A 17,680-nucleotide genomic window follows, 5' to 3' on the forward strand; every position below is an offset into this window, starting at 1 on the left:
CATTCATATGAATATGTGTACCTATATATTTATAAAATATACTTTGGCTTAGATATGCATTCAATAATGGACTAATAGTCATACTTGAAAAAGTAAAATAGGATATAAACACGGAAAAATATGTTTATTTAGTAACAGACAAACTTTGTGATCACAACAGTGTAGAAATATCGACGATGCCGTAACAGTTTAACAGCGATAGACATTTTGTGTGCTTGCTGTTAACAAGTAAAGGCCCAAGTACTGGTAATTATAATCTAGGGGAGCAGCGTTCGTAGCTATTTCTGAAGTGCTGCCGAGAGGTGCAAACAGAAAGGAACCTGTAGTGTTTAAAAAGGGTAATTGTGTTAAGGTTAAGTTATATAATTTTTCGTAAACTTCACAGTTAACACGCCCATAATATAATTTTAAGCTCGGTGGTTAAACTGACGATACCTTACGCTGGAGATTGTCTCCCTTGGAGGCACACCTTCATGTTGTGAACACTAAAGAGCTCCAGGGCGCGGGAAGGTATGATACACCAGTGAGAATTTTTGAGAAACTTGTTGACAAGATGATTTACACGTCGAAACCCGTGCCAACAAATGTCGGACAGTTTCTGTCAGAAGTTGACGGTACAGAGACAAAAACGTTTGAACGTGTAAGCAGTGTTATTGAGGACAAATCGGTGAGGTTCCGTGTTCAAGATAGAAACTTCCACAGACAGTACGCTCATCTGTATGCAGAGCGACTGTGGACAACCAGACCAAAACTAATGGAAGCTGCACGAGCTAAATGGGGTGAATTGATGTATACTCTCTCCTTCTACTCTCTCCTTCGTAAATTTCAATTCTCTTCGTGTTTCACGCATGTTATTGTAATTTGTACTTTTTTTCTTGGGCAAGAAAATTCTTACTTTGAATGATAATACTTGTATTTGTGAATTTATTTAAAGTACATTTTAACTGTTTAGGTGGAAAACTAAAAATATTTTAAATTGTGACAATAAGTATGATATGTGGATATGTTTGTCATGGAAATCTAGAATATATTTGTATGTGGTAGGTGTTTATTTCTTAATTTGACTTAGGGTATTGTTAATATATATATAAAAGATTAAAAAATGTAGAGTATTTCTCTTTAGTTGACCAGAAATGTGGCATCATTTTTATTGATACTTAATGATGTGTACAGGTAAAGGCAATCAAGTGCAGTTTAGAGAATGTTAATGTTCCTGAATTTATTTATGCAGATGTTGATATACCAGTCTGCAAACTTCATGAACTTCAGAGTGATGTCCGGTGTATTGTAGTTGGAACATTGTTCAAACATATGGAACTAAAACCTAACATCTTGAAAGAAATCAGTGAAGAGGTGAGATGTTCAAATGCACTAGAACTGAAACAAGCATATAAAATACTGCTCTGAGCAAGTGTAACTATTTATAGTTGTACAGATCTCATTAGATTGCTGGATAACTGTTAGCCAAATTGACCCATTACTTAAAGACAACTAAGCTTCTTGTAAGAACAAATCAACAATCACCAAACAATGATTGCTTTGTATAGATAACTCACCACCAATTTTGATATTACTAAAATCATTTTTTTATTTGGTAAAATAGCTGAGCTGTGTATAGTAGTGTGACAAATTAATGATAATTATGGATTTAAAAAAAAATCTTACACCTGTGGACATAACTGTTTGAAAGTCCTTGCATATGTTTTAGCATAACCTGATGCCTCAGCCAGTCCGTACAAGGTACACAGATGAGTCCGACAAACTGATCCTTGAAGATGAATTGCAAAGAATTATTTTAGTGGGACAACTGAAGTGTCCTACTGTTGTTACAGGTAGAGTAGAAACTGCAGTATTTTAGCTAGTAGTTCACAGTAGATCAGTGTGTGATAAATAATGGTTATCATTCTTGGTTTTTGAAGTATTTATTCGAGAAGAGTATGTGTCAAAAATAAAATTGTAAAATGCAACAGTCCGTTGACCACACCTTGACATTTGTGAAAGATAACGGTAAAATTGTTTTCATCACTATCTTTATGACTGAAAAGCTACACTATTCCAGTTCAAACATTATCCCATCTCTGATAATGCGCAAGAATGTCATATCCCACATATCTTTGTGAAATAGTATATTTGATTGCAGACTTAACTGTTATCTTTTGAATTTATGATTTTTTTCTAGAAATCTCCAAGAATAAGGAGCTTGAAAATATGATAATGATTAATTGCATTGTTGCAACTAAACTCTTTGAGTCTGAGACAGCCAAATATGTACCCCTTCAACGGCTATTAAATACTTAAAATAAATAATCATATTCAGTAATTTTTCCTACAAAATGATCTAAGCAAAGGGACAAAATCCAGTCATTTAGAGAGGTAAAACTTTTGGAAAGAGTTACATCCCTAGGATACATAAATTAATGTGTTTGGAGAATTTTTTTAGATGTACCTTTCTTTTAAAAAAAAATGATAGTGGACACACCAAGATTTTTAGTGATTTTTCATCATTTTCCAACCCATTTCTGAGACTTAAGTTGTTCTTCATCATAAGTTGTGCTTATTTATTTCTACATGCTGTATGACCATTAAAATCCTCTGAATATAGGACTAAACATCGCAGTAATCATAAGTTGTGCATAAGTGGGTATTAAAACTTTCTTTCTGGAAATCCAATTTAATATACCATATTTCCTTTTAAATTTACAAGAACATGCTATTTCAGTTTGTTTTTCTTTTGCTTTATCTTTCTGTAGCATTTAGTTTATTTTTAATGATTCAAAAAAATGCTTCAGATTTTGCAGATCAGGATCAAAGGTGAAGGTCTGAACTCAAAGTGTTAAAGAATTCACTTTTTTCCTTTGGTGAAATGAATGTTGGTTATTGTTACATTGTGGATTCAGACATGTGCATGTTTGTGTGTGCGTGTGCATGGACTATCTCTTCTATCTGAAGGAGTGATAGTAGCAGTATTGGGTATGGAACCAGAAAATGATGGGGGAAAGTTTCATGTCGAGGACTACTGCTTTCAGCTGTTACCAGAGCAAATTCCTCGGCCAGTCTTCACAGAGGAAAGGTATAAAGAAGCTAATATTTTGTGTATTTGCTTACATGATTTTTGGCATTTGGAATTTCAACCCTACTTTAAAAGTGCCTTTCAAAATCTTGTTTAAAGATATCAAAATATATTTTGAAGCTTTGAGAACATTTTTTTTTTTTATAAGAAGAATAACATACTTTGTTCTGAAAAAAATCCCAGATCAACAAACTTTGCATCATGTGTGATTTTGGCTTGGGTCAAAAAAAATCTTGTCTTCAAATATTTTTTAAAACATTGTGTTGTGTCACTCACCCCTTTACAGACTTCCTTTACATTCATCCCTAACCTCTCTTAGAGACATGTTTATGTACACTCTGAAGAAGGAAAGTGTTCATACAATATCAGAAAGTTAATGCAGCCTTGGTGCCGAGATCTAATCAGTAGAAAGACAAAACTGTGAAGAGTAGAAAAAAACAACTGACATACACATGCATTTCTTTTGTCACTTGACATGCTGCTAATGGTTACTACTTTGCTTGAATGTAGGAATAATTCCAGTTCATGTTTATAGCCCATGAAGGATCCAGATGTCAAAGCAGAATGCCTTCTTTACAACATTGGGTTTAAATGTATTGACAGATTCATAGTTCTGGTGTCTGGCCTCGAGTTGGGTGGCCAAGATGAACGCCTGTTCTCGCTGCAGCTGCTGGTAGATCTTTTGGTTGGTTACCTCGGTGATGGAGAACAGCAGCAAGCAACTTCCCAGATTGCTTTTGTTGTTGTGGCAGGCAATTCTCTTAGTAGCTCCACTCAAGATCGTGACTCTTTCAACAAGGTGAATATTTTTTAAAATCTGTTTTCCTTTTCACGCTAGTATTCTACTACCTTCTACATCGTGTTTAGAGAGAGGGAGTGAGATTCTAGTTGGAATAGTAGTATTATAGCTTACTTACTACACAAAGATTTCATTAGCTATTATTCTGTCTTCAAGGTTTAAAAAAAAAAAAAGACAAATCTGAAAGTTGTGCTAAAGTTATGTCATATATAATTGATAATGGTGGAGTTTTTTGTTTTGTTTTTGTCTTAACTTGCATATGTTGTTTGCAGGCCAAATATCTAGCAAAGAAATCTTCAGCTGGTTCAGTCGAGGCTGTGAAAAATCTGGATCAAATTTGTCAGCAACTGTCAGTAAGTTTTAAATAGATGTATATGCTGTACTCATGACCTGGGGTAATGATAGTTATGGAGACTTGAAAGCAGTTATCTTGTTTTATTGAGGGTACATTACGTTGTCTTTAATTTGGTTCTTAAATGTCTTTATTGAGATTACTCCTTTCTCTAACTCTCCCCCACTCCTACCACTATCTGTTTCTGAGTGTCCCTTTAAGACAGCTTGAATTACCAGTACTAACCAAATATTTGAAGAAAGAAATATAAATCTTGAGGCGATAATACCAGATTGGTCTCCCTTACATTATGTTGCTGGGTTATTTTTCTATTTTAGCGTACGTTTTTGTGGTGAGGAATTGTGTGTGGAATGTCAGTAGGTGAATAAAAGCAAGACAAAATTTAGTAACTTTTCATCTGCTGCTGCCTTATTATCTTACCAAGAAAAAAAAAAACCTAGTTATTCCTCCTCATTTTTGTCTCGGTTATCTCTGCTATCACACTTGTACAAGGGCATGGGTTGATCATACTCATGTTCTTCTAAAGTGTTGTTTGCACTGTGTATCAGTGTTTTCTGAGTTTTTTTTTTTCTTACTTGCAAAAGACTTTTCCTGCATTGTGGTCTTCATTATTGTCTTTTACAGAGCAGCATGCAGGTTGCAGTAATGCCAGGCGAGTTTGACCCTTCCAACCATGTAATCCCTCAGCAAGCCCTCCATCGCTGTATGTTTCCTTTGTCTAATGCCTCAGGCACTTTCCGGAGTGTTACAAACCCTTTTGACTGCAGTGTTGATGGAGTAAGGTGAGGAAGAGTTTGTAAGACTTGTATGTTAACAGATTGTATCCCTGTAAGGGCAGTGCATTGAGCTTGTCTCCTCATGAGAAAATGTGCTTTACTAATTCAATTATTTAAAGTGCTGGCATAGTTTTAGAGATACCTTATTGTTACCATTATGTGTGTAGGGAAAAGGAGGGCATTTGTACTTTAACACAATTTAATATTTTTTACAGTATTCTAAACATGAGGATTTGATTGTGTAATACTGGCTGGGATTGCGTTGATGGCTCATGCAAAAGTTGCAGGCTGACTGACTAGTGAAACCAGCACATAAAACTTTGGCCGTAATGTTATGATGTTTATAAGTTTTGGACTTACACGATGGCAAGATGCATTGACCTATTGAACGCTCTGTTCTGTTTCTTCAGGATATTAGGAACATCAGGGCAGCCAGTTGATGATGTACGTCGTTACAGTGATATAGATGACCCCTTAGAGATTCTAGAGAAAACTCTGGAATGGGGTCACATTGCCCCCACTGCACCCGACACTCTTGGTGAGAGAATTTATATCTACAGGCTTTAAATTCTCAGACTGTTTAATGAGCACATCGATATGGTTTATTTTTATGAGTTTAGTATTCATTCTGTACTTGTGTTAATTAACTGTAATAATAAGATCGAGAGACAGAAAGAATAGAAGTAAGTGCCTGGTTCTGTGTGTGTGTGTGTGTGTCCTTTGGTAAGCGCACAGGAAGAAGAAAGGTGAACTAAAGTAAAAGTTTGTGTTGATAAAATTTGCTGTTTTCTTTACAGGCTGTTACCCATTTTATGGAATAGACCCTTTCATTCTGTCTGAGTGTCCTCATGTTTATTTTGCTGGCAATCAGTCAGAGCTGAAATATAAAAAACACAGAGGTATGAATTTTATTCTTTCATATAGACATGCACATTTTCCTGCTCACACACATAAGCTCTTTCAGTCATGGACCTAAACAATTTATATTATCTGCTGATAAAGGATTGCACTCTAAGTTTTCTTAATATTAAAAATATCCATGAAACTGCATGGTGCTTTTGAAACATCAGTGTGAATTTATTGGATTTTCAAGACCATTACATACAGCTTCAGTCATTTGGTGAAATCTTAATATTAATCAGGCTTGTGATTTCACTTGTCTTCAGGATCACGGGGTCAAGAGGTACTTCTAGTGACTGTTCCAAAATTCTCTCAGACTGCCACTGCTGTTTTGATCAATTTGCGTACATTAGACTGCACACCTCTTACCTTCAGAGCTCAGTTCTCAGGCTTGCCTGGCGATGTGGCTGATCCAGAGGCAGAGAAATGAAGACCATTTAATCTGTCAAAGGAAAAGCAGGATTTACCAAATGTTGCTGGTTGTTGATTCCATAGACCTGTGTAATGTTTACTTGTGGAAGAAGAAACAGAAAAGTTCAAAGCTAAAGTGTTGAATGAAATCTGTAAACATAGAGATTTTTCTTGGTTTAATTTTTTTTTTTGGGTATTTTATATATACGTATAGTAGATGCATGCATAATGGATGGATGTGATGTAATGTACAGACAACCTGGCAGCAGAGGGAAAATTTTGCATACTTGGATGCAAAGTGTTTGTGAAAAACTGCAAAGTGTTCTTAATTTACTGTTCAGTTTCCCAAACTGAAAAAATGGGAAGTAACACTTTTTTTTCTCTCTTTTTTTTTTTTTTTTTTTTTTTTTTTTGTGTGAGTGGATTTTTGTCTTGTCCAACTTCTAATTCTGTGATAGTGTGTTATTAGTGGTTTATATTTAATTTTGGTATTATTACAATGGGTGACACCTGTTTTGTTTATAAGAATGTGGTCTATAATGCCATTTAGATGAAGAAATTAAAAATACCTAAAATGAAGATCCTTGAAAGAAGATTGAGAAAAACATGTTAAAAATATTAGTTATGCAACAGGCTTTTAAATTCCTTTAGAAAACTGCAGATCTTTTCATGTGTGAGGTCTGTTCCTACTTGTTATGACATTTCCTATTTGTCATTTTTGACTTCTTTTGCTTTCCACTCATATCATACATTTTTTTACACCGTTTGCAAAGTTCAAGTTTAGTCAATAGTTCAGCTTCAAATTTAAGATGTAACATTAAAGTTGACAATTTCTAAGCCCAAATTCGGCTTTGTCAAAATCAGGCCTGTCGTTCAGTATCTAAACGATTCTGTTAAGTAGACTAGTAGTAGAGCACCATTTTGCTGATTCTAAGAGAAAAAACTCCTACCGCAGCTGAATGAAAATTTGTACCTGCGAAGATTTCATTCAAAACTTTGTTACTGAAAGATTTTGATAGTTGTAGAATGTTATGTCTAAAGTATTCCCACAATGAATTCAGCAAATACAAAGTCGTTGTTTCGGTAGTTCCAACCACAGTGGTCTTCATGATAGCGGGTGTCAAGATAATTTCTTCTTCAGAACAGAAAACATGGCTGACGAGGAACGGGAAAAGAATTTTGAGACGTCTGCACCCGCTCGGGGACTGTTGAAAAATATATCTCCATGCTGAACAAAAGGCCTGCGGCGTCACTTACATTTGTTTCCTTGAAGGAGTCTACACAAAGTTTCCCACCCTGGCTTCAAAGCACCACCAGACTCGTGCTGATTTTGCAGCATGTTCTTTGAGGAGAAGAAAAAAAAAAAACCTCGGGAAAATTCTGAGGAAATGGTTTCTTTTAATGTCGGCCAGATCTTGCGAACGTAGTTTGATTGGCCAGCTGCAGTCTGATTTCTCGGCGGACTGATTCAGCTGCTGTTTCGCTGTCAGTTTTAGACACGAAATGGGCAATCACTTGCAAATGCGGCCTGAATGCGTTTGATAAAAGTCTTCCCTATTTTTGTTCGTGGGCAATCGGGGTTGATTATCAGGGCTTTCAGAGAATGCGAAATTGTTCCCCAGAATAGCTAATACTCCCACCCCTCAACCCTCCCAGAGAACCTTTAAAAAGGGAAAGAAAAAGGTTTTCAGATCTTGACGGTCAAAGAGGAAGAACGCATGCGCAAGACTATTGAAGACCGTTGCACTTGCTGTTTCCTGTGCAAACCACAATAAAGGCAAAACGAAGGAGTGGAAAGCTTGGCAGGCAGGCTTGTAACATTAGGTCTTGAAAGAGCGAGCGGGCTTCATCAACGGCAAAGTCGGATAAAGCCTTTTTATGATGAACAGCCAGGCTTGCAGGGCCTCAAGAAAAGTGCTGGTGGGGGTGGGAGTCCACCGCTGTGAACCGAAGGCTGGGTGTTGGAAGGTCGTAGGTCACCCGATGATATTAGCTAGGCCGTCTGAGTATTCCAGCCGTTGGCAATATTTTCCTTTTCAGTGAGGGGCTGTTTATTTTTACATTTTTTTTCGGTGAGGTAGAGGGAGGCAGTGGGCTGTGTGAGTATATTTGGTCCCTGAAGGTACATAGTTCAGAAAGAGGGGGAGTCTATTTTTAAGCGATTCCTGTCGAATGGGCTGCTGGAACTAATAATGAAACAAGCGTTTAAAGACGGAGCCAGCAGCTTAAGCTACGTCAGCAAATCAGCCGGCCTTGTAAACAGAAGGTGCAAGGAGGGACAAGAAAGAAAGAAAAAAAAGCCCCAGAAGCTCATGTGCCCGTGACGAGACCGTAGCGCAGGACCCGCACCGTTAATGATAAAAAGCGCCACCCGATGCTGATCAGAGAGTGAAGAGATGATCTTGGGAAGGTTGCTGACAAGAGGTTGCGATCTGCACACCACTGCGACATGATCATCTGCACACACGCGCACGCATCTCGGCATGCAAGCGTACAGACGATCAAACTCGTAAACTTTCGCTGTTCATGCGTCTTCGCGCTACCCTTACATCCCTCTCGAAACAAGCATAATGAAAAACAGAGAAAGCTTTTCCACCCTCCTCCTTCACCCCACCTCCCAAAAAAAGAAGGAAACTGGTTGACGCTGAATAGCGTTAATTAAATGTAAAGATGGCGTGCGAAGTCAAAAGCTGCGAGGAGAGGTGGGGCGTGATGAAATCTCCCAAGATGCTACGCGAGCGTTTCTGTGGTCGGACGTACTGCTGGGTCTGAAAGGTTCTTAATTAGATGACACCACAGCGTGAGATGAGCTTAAGTGCATCGCCTTGCCCTAGACACGGTGGACCACTTGCAGTTCGTTGCCGCTACGGCCACCAGGCTGTGGGAAACAGCTTAAAGATGGAATGTAAGGAGCTTTTCGCAGTGCATTCTTGTATGCGCCTTCCTTTTTTTTTTAAATTTTTTTTTCTTTTCTTTGTGAACGATAATGCAGGCATTTCAAAAGCCTTTCAAGAAACCAAAGCTAACATAATTTCTGTCATGCTTCGCTTCGGTGTAAGAATCGGTGTGAAGGACAAAGAATTTCTGTTCAGTTTTTTTTTTTTGTTTTGCACTGATCGCCAGCATCTATTGTTCACATTATTAATGATTCGTTTGCGGCGTTTCAAGAACTTTCACAATACCCGATTCTGCGATTCCGCCTGCAGGGTTGTTAATCCCTGCTTATAAACATCCAAACATGCAATCAAGCGTTCGGACAACAGCAACACAAATCAGCTCTGGGAAGCCAGATATCAATAGCTGCCTCGCAAGACAAATGGCCCACAGGCTTCCAACAGCACAGCGGAAGAGCTGGCAGCTTCCGGAGCAGAGGGCGAACAGCGGCGTATGTAAATGTTTACTCGAGACGAAAGAGTCCGACTTGAAAAAAAAAAATGTTGGGTGGGAGAAATCACGATCTGTGCGCACGCGTGCAGGGGTGTGTGCGTGTACAGACCCCCCCCCCTACACCACACCAACTGAAGACGAGGCAGACGTGAGTACAACAGTATGTCTGGGCCGTCTGTAGCCTGTAGTCGTGACTGTGCATCATAAGCAGCAGCTGATGCTGGAAGTCAGTCGATTTTTCTTCAACTGTTTCTTTTCGTGGCAAGTTTACTCTGGACTTTTCTACCCTAAATCCGACTCCCTGCTGACCCTTGTCGTGCAACAAAATGTTGAATGTAAAGCAGGCAAACTCCCTGTCTGATAGGCTGACCCATGTGCGCCTTCATTTGGTCTAGACGCACCATACACGAAGGGACTCCAGATGGCCTTTTCCGACAAGAAAGGCTTAGCGCATCAGAACTGGCGACCCTCGCCCACCCCCGACTCAAGAAAATGCGATGAAGGAATAGAACTAAATTCTTTCAGTGGCTTATCCTCTTATCAACAGTCAACGGGGTTTGAAACTGCAGCCACGAAGCAAACCACTCGGCCGAGGGATGCAAGTTCCACAAGCACGCAACCTCTGCCACTGGAGAGTACACGGCAGCTTCCGATGGAATGAGATTCTGCATGGCATCATATTTCTTTGTCACGAAGTGTTCTTATGGTAGTATTAGACCATCATCCATTTCCAACATCATATTTCGGCAACAACAGCAACAACAATAATAGCCAATATATATAAGTCAAAGGTTGTGGAAAAATGGAAGTTAATATTAAAATTAAAGAAAACCAATCAGAGAACACGAGATGGACAAACATTGCAAAAATATAGTCCGAACTCATTAATCCATCTCCATGCAACCCATCTTACAGGTGAGTAACAGGCGAGGTGGACACATATGATCCATAAATGGAGGTAACTTGGAATAATCCTGTCTGCCATAAAGTGTGGTGAGAGGCGGGATTGGGAAGATGATGAGTTGCCTTTATTTACATTTGTAAATAGAAAATACAAGCTACCGGAAAATTTTTATTCCCTTTATTCCCTCCTCAAAAGGAGGGAGCGAGAGGAATGAAGATATCATCAGTAGGATGAAAACACAACAATTTTACCACAAGCATCAGGCACACAAGAAAATCAACTTTTAAAAGCAGAAAGCAACTGTCAGCTGATAAGTGACACATCCCAATCCCTCTTCAGGGTTCTCTAACGCTTTTTTCCTGTCGTCAATCTAACCTTCACAAAGCCGCCATGAGTGCAACTGAGCGATGAGTGTTGCCGCTAAAAGCAACGAGTTTCAAATTTCAGAAATCGGGACATCCTGTCAAAGGGAGAAAAATCCATACATCTGGACATGATTTGCTATTCGTAGGATGCCATTTATAAAATATTGATCATTTCTACTTCTTCATTTCTTCGGGCAAACACTTGACACCGGCCGCTTGCTGCAAAGAGCAGTTAATTTGTCACCAAGGCCACAACGGATTGTCAGGTTGTGTGAGACAAAGGGCAGCTAATTAGCGTAGTGAACAACAAAAGCAGGAATTAGCGCGGAAGGCTATAAAGCATGTTGAGCTGTAGCTGATCTCAGCGGTTTTTTTCTCGCTTTCTCTCTCTCGTGTTTAGTCAACATTTACTGTGCTTTCGTGTCCTCGCTCAGGCAACACTTATTCCGTGAGGAAAAAACGATAAAATGTGTTGGCATAAATATAAAAATCATCATCAGTCCTGACATCGTACGGGCACCTGACGATTCAACGACCACCACGTGACCAAAAAATAAAAAGATTAATTTGCCTCGATTCTTGAATGTTCCTGCCTCCCACCTTGAGATGCTGACCATAGAGAAGTTGCCTTCTTTCTGGGCTCCTTACCAGTCTCCGGTATTCTTCGTTGAAAGACTAGCTGGCTAAGATCTCTGATAATTTTCTTCTATTGTCCGCTTCTTCCGTCTTCCTGTATTGTTCCCTGCATGATCGTCTTCTCGAGTCCTGAGGATCTTGAGATGTGTCCACACCACTTCAGTCTGAGTTTTGTTTTTATATTGTGTCAGGAGGGCTTCGTTAGTGCCCAGTTATCTGCCGGATTCTCTTTCGTCCTCATTGGTAATCTGGTTTCTGTAGAAGATATGAAGGATCCTCTGAAGCATCTCCATGACCTGCATTCTCTTTTGTAAGTCCGTGTCTTGCATGCATACTGGAAGTAAAGATGAGAAGATTAGACACCGACATAAAAATTGTATGCATTGTGACCCCAGCTCCACCACCACTCCCGAAAAAAAAAATGAAGATAGGACTTTTAGAATGTTGGGTGCTAATAAAGTAGGACCAATTCGTTCTTGACAATTATGGATCACCTGCACCGTTCACTCAATCCACAATGTCTCCTTAAAGGCGTAGTGTGTACGTGAGAAGAAGTTGGAAGACTTGCTGTCTATCTTGCTCGTCACGTGTCTCAGCCCTTAAGCCTCCTTCGTGCGCATGGTCCCCCACTCTTCGCGCACTAAGCACTTGTCATGCAAGACGAGGTCAAAGGAGTTGTCCCCCCTCCTCCATCCAGTCTCTGTAGCCGAGGAACACGCCACATCGCAACATGGCCCGTAGTTGACCTTCGAGACCAGTGCCTTTTTTTGAAGGTGCCACAATGCTGCTTTTCTATCGGAAATCGGCGTCTTGGTAATTTCCGGACAATTTTTTTTCTTTTCTTTCCCTCTTCTTTTTTGAGGGGAGTGTAATATGAGGCCTTACAATGCTTAGATTGTCGCCCATCAGAAGATTGGATACAGGGTTCAACTGACTCCATTCTCAGCCGTCGCCCCTCAAATGCTTTTATTACAACTTGAACAGTAACTTGCCAGCCGACTGATTCCCCCACACATCCTCCCTACACTCTATCACTGAACTCGGGATTCGGTTGAATTTAAGCGCTGACTAGCAGTAGCTAGGGGATGGGGATGGCGATAGGGAATTGAACATATTCGTAAATAATACCTACTTCAAATGCAGGAAAAGCATCTCCTGCCCCCTTTTCATTAATGCAGAATTAATTTTTCTGAGTTTATTTTTGTCTGTATTTCTCATTAAGAGTAAGGCCCAGCGTCAGTTTGTCTAGCGACATGACAGGCCAGCGGATCGAAACGCGCATCTCGCACCTGTTTCATCAGTTGAGAGCGGTGACGGACGCCTTCAGACCCAGACTCGAGCAGCGACTGATCAGTTTTGATAACGATTTCTGTAGACATCAGTGAGACAGTTCGAGAATTGTGGTAATTTAAGTCTGGCCGGTTATGGCTTCGTTTGTCGCAAGCTCCATCTTGCTTTTTTTTTTTTAAACACATGTATATAGAGTGATGTCCCTTTGCTTTACTGGCTGGTGGGTGACAGCCCTCCGTCACTTTTCGTCTTTGCTTTTGATCTTCGTGAAAGATATGTGTCTAATATCGATCTGCGAATCTATTAAGCCATTTCTTATTTTCCTGGATTGATTTCTGTGTGACGACACGTTTATTCTTTTTCTGGATCATTTTATGTCTACTGCCACGTCTGCGCCATCTTGCGGTAGTCTATAGTTTAGATGTGTCCGTCAGAAATGTTTTCAGCCTCGGATTCATTTTTCTGCGATTGTTCTGAAGAGTTTTCATTTGGCACTGTCACTGCTGTGGGGACGGGATGAGAAGGCTGACACTGTTTCTCCGAGAGGCTGATCTTGTAATGACCGTTTGCTCTATCAGTTGTGTGGATGGAACGATGTTTCTGTCTGCGAAGTCTGGGTCACAGCTATTATGGGGCTAGGTGTTCTACAGGTTTGTGTAAATTCTGCCAAATGACAGACAACAAAATCCATGTATTATTTAGTCGTTAATAGATAACAAAAATTTATCTGAGAAAGGATTAAACTATAAAAAAGCAAGGCCACTGCATCTGTTTATAACACACACATAACTGTTACTTTTCGATGTACACGCTGGTGAACTTACGACAAACTTGTCTGAGTTTTAATGTTTGTTTGGACATGCCAGTGATTGATATTTGCCACAGGAAAACAAACATGTTCCGAACGACATAAAAAAGCTCCGCTGCTAAAGATGTCAACAGACCCTCCAGAACTTTCTCTAACACACTTCTCGAAAGCTCATGTTTGCATTGAAGGAAGAGGTTAAAGTTTGATTGACAAAGCAGACATTTCGCGTTTCTGGAATTCGAAAATGGCATAAATTACCCACAGCAAATTCTCATCCATCTCAGTGGTGCCGTTGCAGTTTCCCAATCCAATCCACTTTTCCTGCTCCCCGTTTTTTGAGTGCAATCCATAACCAAAGAAAAACTTGCAGCAGATTGGCATGCCTGTCTCCTGAAATCATTTCTAGGGACTGTTCCTGTATCTCTTTTCTATCCATAAATTTTATTGAAAACGGGCTAATGTATAATTTGTAAAATTATTTGTTTGTTTGTAAATTTATGGAACAGCAGAAGTGATCAGCGAAACTAAGGGTTGGGCAAATTATTCTTTGGGAAAAAAACTGTTGCTCCCCCCGATTAAAAGAAACAACTCCAGGACCAATAACTAGTCAACAGCCGTTAAACATTGTACATACTGCCTGCCTACCAATAGTTGACCAAGTCTACCTTACAGAATGTTAGTGGCAAGGGACTTAACCATTTCTTTCTGCCTCCTGTTACCTCCCCTGATAAAATCGAGGGCCCATTCCTCGCTAGGTTGCAAGGGGAAGTTCACAATTCACTCACATGAACAATCTTCGAGCCCACGCATTATCCTAATAAGATATTAAACCTTTTATGGAGATGTATTTGATTTTATAACCTGGTTTGAGTTCGGGAATAAGAAGATTGTTCGTATGCAGTGACTGCAAAAATTCATAAACAGTGGATTATATTCAGAAAAAGAACAGTCGAGTGGGTCATACTGAAGTATAAAATAAACAATTTTATTGACGGTTATAAATAAATTGATGAAGTTTACCTCTCGACATTTTTTTCTTTAGACTATCGGTAGTGCGGACACCAGAATGTGAGTAGAAGAACAAAGTCTGCTCGAGGGCAACTATTACCACGGTTACCAACGGAGCTGGGTCCGGGATCAGTTCAATGTCAGTACATTCAATAAAAATGCAGCACTTACGGTTCAGGTGTAGTCCGCGCTCTCCAACGCTTAGACACAACTCTTATGTTATTCCAGGGCTTAGCGCTAAGGCCGTCACACTAAAGTCAATGCAACACACGGTGCACTCTCCACCACACTAAAATATTAGCACAACACACGAGAAATCACCAGCCACTCGCACGCATCCCTTTTCCTGACTAGTTCTCACTCATTTAGCAGCATGTAAGGATGATAACTCTGGTTGGTCACAGTGTTTTTGCTGCCTTTTTTTTTTTTTTTTTGAGAAGATTTGGTTAGTTTTCTGAAGTTAATAATTATTATCATGGGCGCTTTAAAGTACAAATGAACTGGAAGTATGTCTGATGATATGATTTAGTTTTTTAAACGGCGGAAATAGCCTCAGAACTGTACTGTAAAAATTTAGGAAGAAAATCAAGCCAGATTAGCGTGAAGATGTAGAAGAAAGACACCTTCAACCATTTAGCGAAAAAAAGATCACCTCAAGGCTCAATCATTGACGACAAGTTATCTCAATATAATTATTTATTGTTCAATCGTTTCATTAAGGCATCCAAACAAAGAAGTTGAAGCAGGACTGAATCATGACATAGTGTAAACAAGTGTTTACAAAGCGCTGTCTGAATGTAGTTGTAGAAATGAATGGTACAAATTACAGACTGCGAAGGAAATAGAAGGATATGAAGACCTTCAGTCGACGAAAACTTTGATGTCATCTATTCATTCTATAAGGAAAAGGACAAAGCCACAGACGATCCAGTACACAGAGGAACTAAAGGGAGACGTAGAACCACAAGATGATGATAAAACCTGAACACACCGTAGACAAAACAGAAAAAAAAACTCGAGAGCTACCCCATTCAGACTATTAGGCGAGGGTACATCACCCTCTGTTGGTGTTAAGCCTTCTCAGACTATAGTGGAAGTCGTCCTCCAAAAGACGCCTGCTCTCTTTCCAAGCAAGCACCAGAAGCCAGCATGAAATACAGAACCTGAAAGAAAGGATCTTGCATCCTTTAAGCCTTGTCAGGAGAAGGCAAGAACACACAAGAATAGTAGCAAATGAATCCTTGTTAAGGCAACATGGTGGACGTTGACGGTGACAATCTGAATATTGAACAGCGCCATCTCACGGAATTCTGCAAGGAGTTCTCATCAAAGAGAATTAGCTAAACCTCTTTCCCAAACCCCCCCTTCCCCAATAAAAAGAAACAAAAAGTTAAAAAGAGAAAGAGGAGAAGTGGATGGAAACAACCTGTGTTTTTAAAACTATTCAAACATCGTCCTTCCTCTCAGTGCTGAGAGGTGATGGTGGGAGGGGTTGGTGACAAGCAAGACAAGCTGCACGATTCTTTATAACAGCAAGTGGTAAAAACAAGAGGATGCATTAATCTTAGTAACAGAGATAGCAATTTAGGTCCACAGTGGTGGTGATGATTGAAGGTTTAACTATTACCAGCAGTAGTGATGATATTTTTGGAAAAGGAAACGAATGGTGGTTTGTGAGATTGTAGGTCATGACTTCTTTCTTCCCCTTTCCTTCTACGCATGCATACAAATTTCCTGTAAGAAAGAAATAGAGAGAAAGAGAGATAAAGGGATTAAAGAACTTAAAACTAGGCAGGATGGAGAAAGAATCAAAAAGGATCTTGGCAAATCGAAGGAAAGTATCAACAATCCCTGAGGACGGATTTGGCGTTGCTTGCCCACACACCATTTTATTTCCTGGCACGCCAAAGGAACCTGGGCATGCACTGCAAACAGCGGCTGTGTTGATAGTCTTCTGAGTTTATTTCCCCAAAGAAATTGATTGAGTCATTTTCAAAGGTCAAACTTCTACAACGTTTCGATATTTTCGTCAGACGGCTATAAACTAACCGTGGCGAACAGTCGGAGGTACGAGATAAAAAAACAAAAATGAACCCGCCTCTTCCCCCCACGGTCATTGGTATCTTACTCCAACCTATCGAAGAAAACAAATAAAAATTTGAAATAATAATAATAAAAAATTTAATCAAAATGAATCTTTGAAAAAAGAGAGAGAGACCCACATATACAGATAAACACACACAGACATATGCACTTACAGATTAGTAAGAAAAGATTTTCTTTTTAAAAGGAAATATCCTTGACAAGACGACAGGAAGGAAACGAACTGTGTGAAACAATAACAACCGAGGAAACGACTGAGCTGTTTATGCTAGAATTACATCCGTCAACCAAACCCTTCAGTTTTTCTTTTTCTTTAAAACAACTAGCTGGGAGATGGGAAGAGAGGATGGGGAAGCTACGTGGCTCAACTGTTGACCATGGAAACAAAGACTTGGCTATCATCAGAAGAAGCTCTGATCTCCAAACCACAGACTTTGGACGAAGGCGCCCCTAGTTATTAGCATAACACACACACACACACACACACACACACACACACACACACATACACAACACTCTAACGCAGAGGAGTCGAGGGGGAAATTGAAGTTGGTTCAAGCAAAAATTTCTCTAGTTAGATTTTTGCCACAACACGAATGTTGCAAAATTTTTTGCCTGATAAAGCAATCTCTTTCTGATAAAAATGCCATAAAATTAAAACCGAGAAGAAGAAAAATTTCCGTAACATGATTACGAAGACGCTGACTGACTATAGCGAGATAAACTGAAATATAGTTAGGAACGAAAAACAGAATGAAGACAAGAAAGAAAAATAGAAAAGAACGAACAGAATGTAAGAGATTCAACGCTCAAAGTGTAACAATACTAAATCTTGTAATGTTGTGGAAGATGCTAAACAAATTAGAAAGCG

At 39.5% G+C, this 17,680-nt stretch overlaps 1 protein-coding gene across 1 annotated transcript; it reads left to right on the forward strand.

Moving 5' to 3' along the window:
- The first annotated feature begins 454 nt into the window (after positions 1-454).
- On the forward strand, positions 455-7,376 carry LOC112558129 (DNA polymerase delta subunit 2-like). Its single transcript, XM_025228396.1, has 10 exons — positions 455-779; positions 1,232-1,353; positions 1,709-1,832; positions 2,950-3,070; positions 3,674-3,869; positions 4,142-4,222; positions 4,846-5,003; positions 5,408-5,535; positions 5,795-5,896; positions 6,164-7,376. The coding sequence occupies exons 1-10, from the start codon at positions 554-556 to the stop codon at positions 6,325-6,327; spliced, it is 1,422 nt and encodes a 473-aa protein (XP_025084181.1). The 5' UTR covers positions 455-553; the 3' UTR covers positions 6,328-7,376.
- The last annotated feature ends 10,304 nt before the right edge of the window (positions 7,377-17,680 follow it).

The sequence above is a fragment of the Pomacea canaliculata genome, linkage group LG1 (assembly GCF_003073045.1).
Source record: "Pomacea canaliculata isolate SZHN2017 linkage group LG1, ASM307304v1, whole genome shotgun sequence".
Taxonomy (NCBI): Eukaryota; Metazoa; Mollusca; class Gastropoda; order Architaenioglossa; family Ampullariidae; genus Pomacea; species Pomacea canaliculata.

Bases quoted from the DNA above. Each gene is read 5' to 3' on its own strand.
- LOC112558129 (XM_025228396.1), top strand. From the start codon at position 554: ATGATTTACACGTCGAAACCCGTGCCAACAAATGTCGGACAGTTTCTG. The intron at 780-1,231 runs GTGAATTGATGT...TTATTTATGCAG, and splicing joins AGCTGCACGAGCTAAATGGG to ATGTTGATATACCAGTCTGC. The intron at 1,833-2,949 runs GTAGAGTAGAAA...TTCTATCTGAAG, and splicing joins GTGTCCTACTGTTGTTACAG to GAGTGATAGTAGCAGTATTG.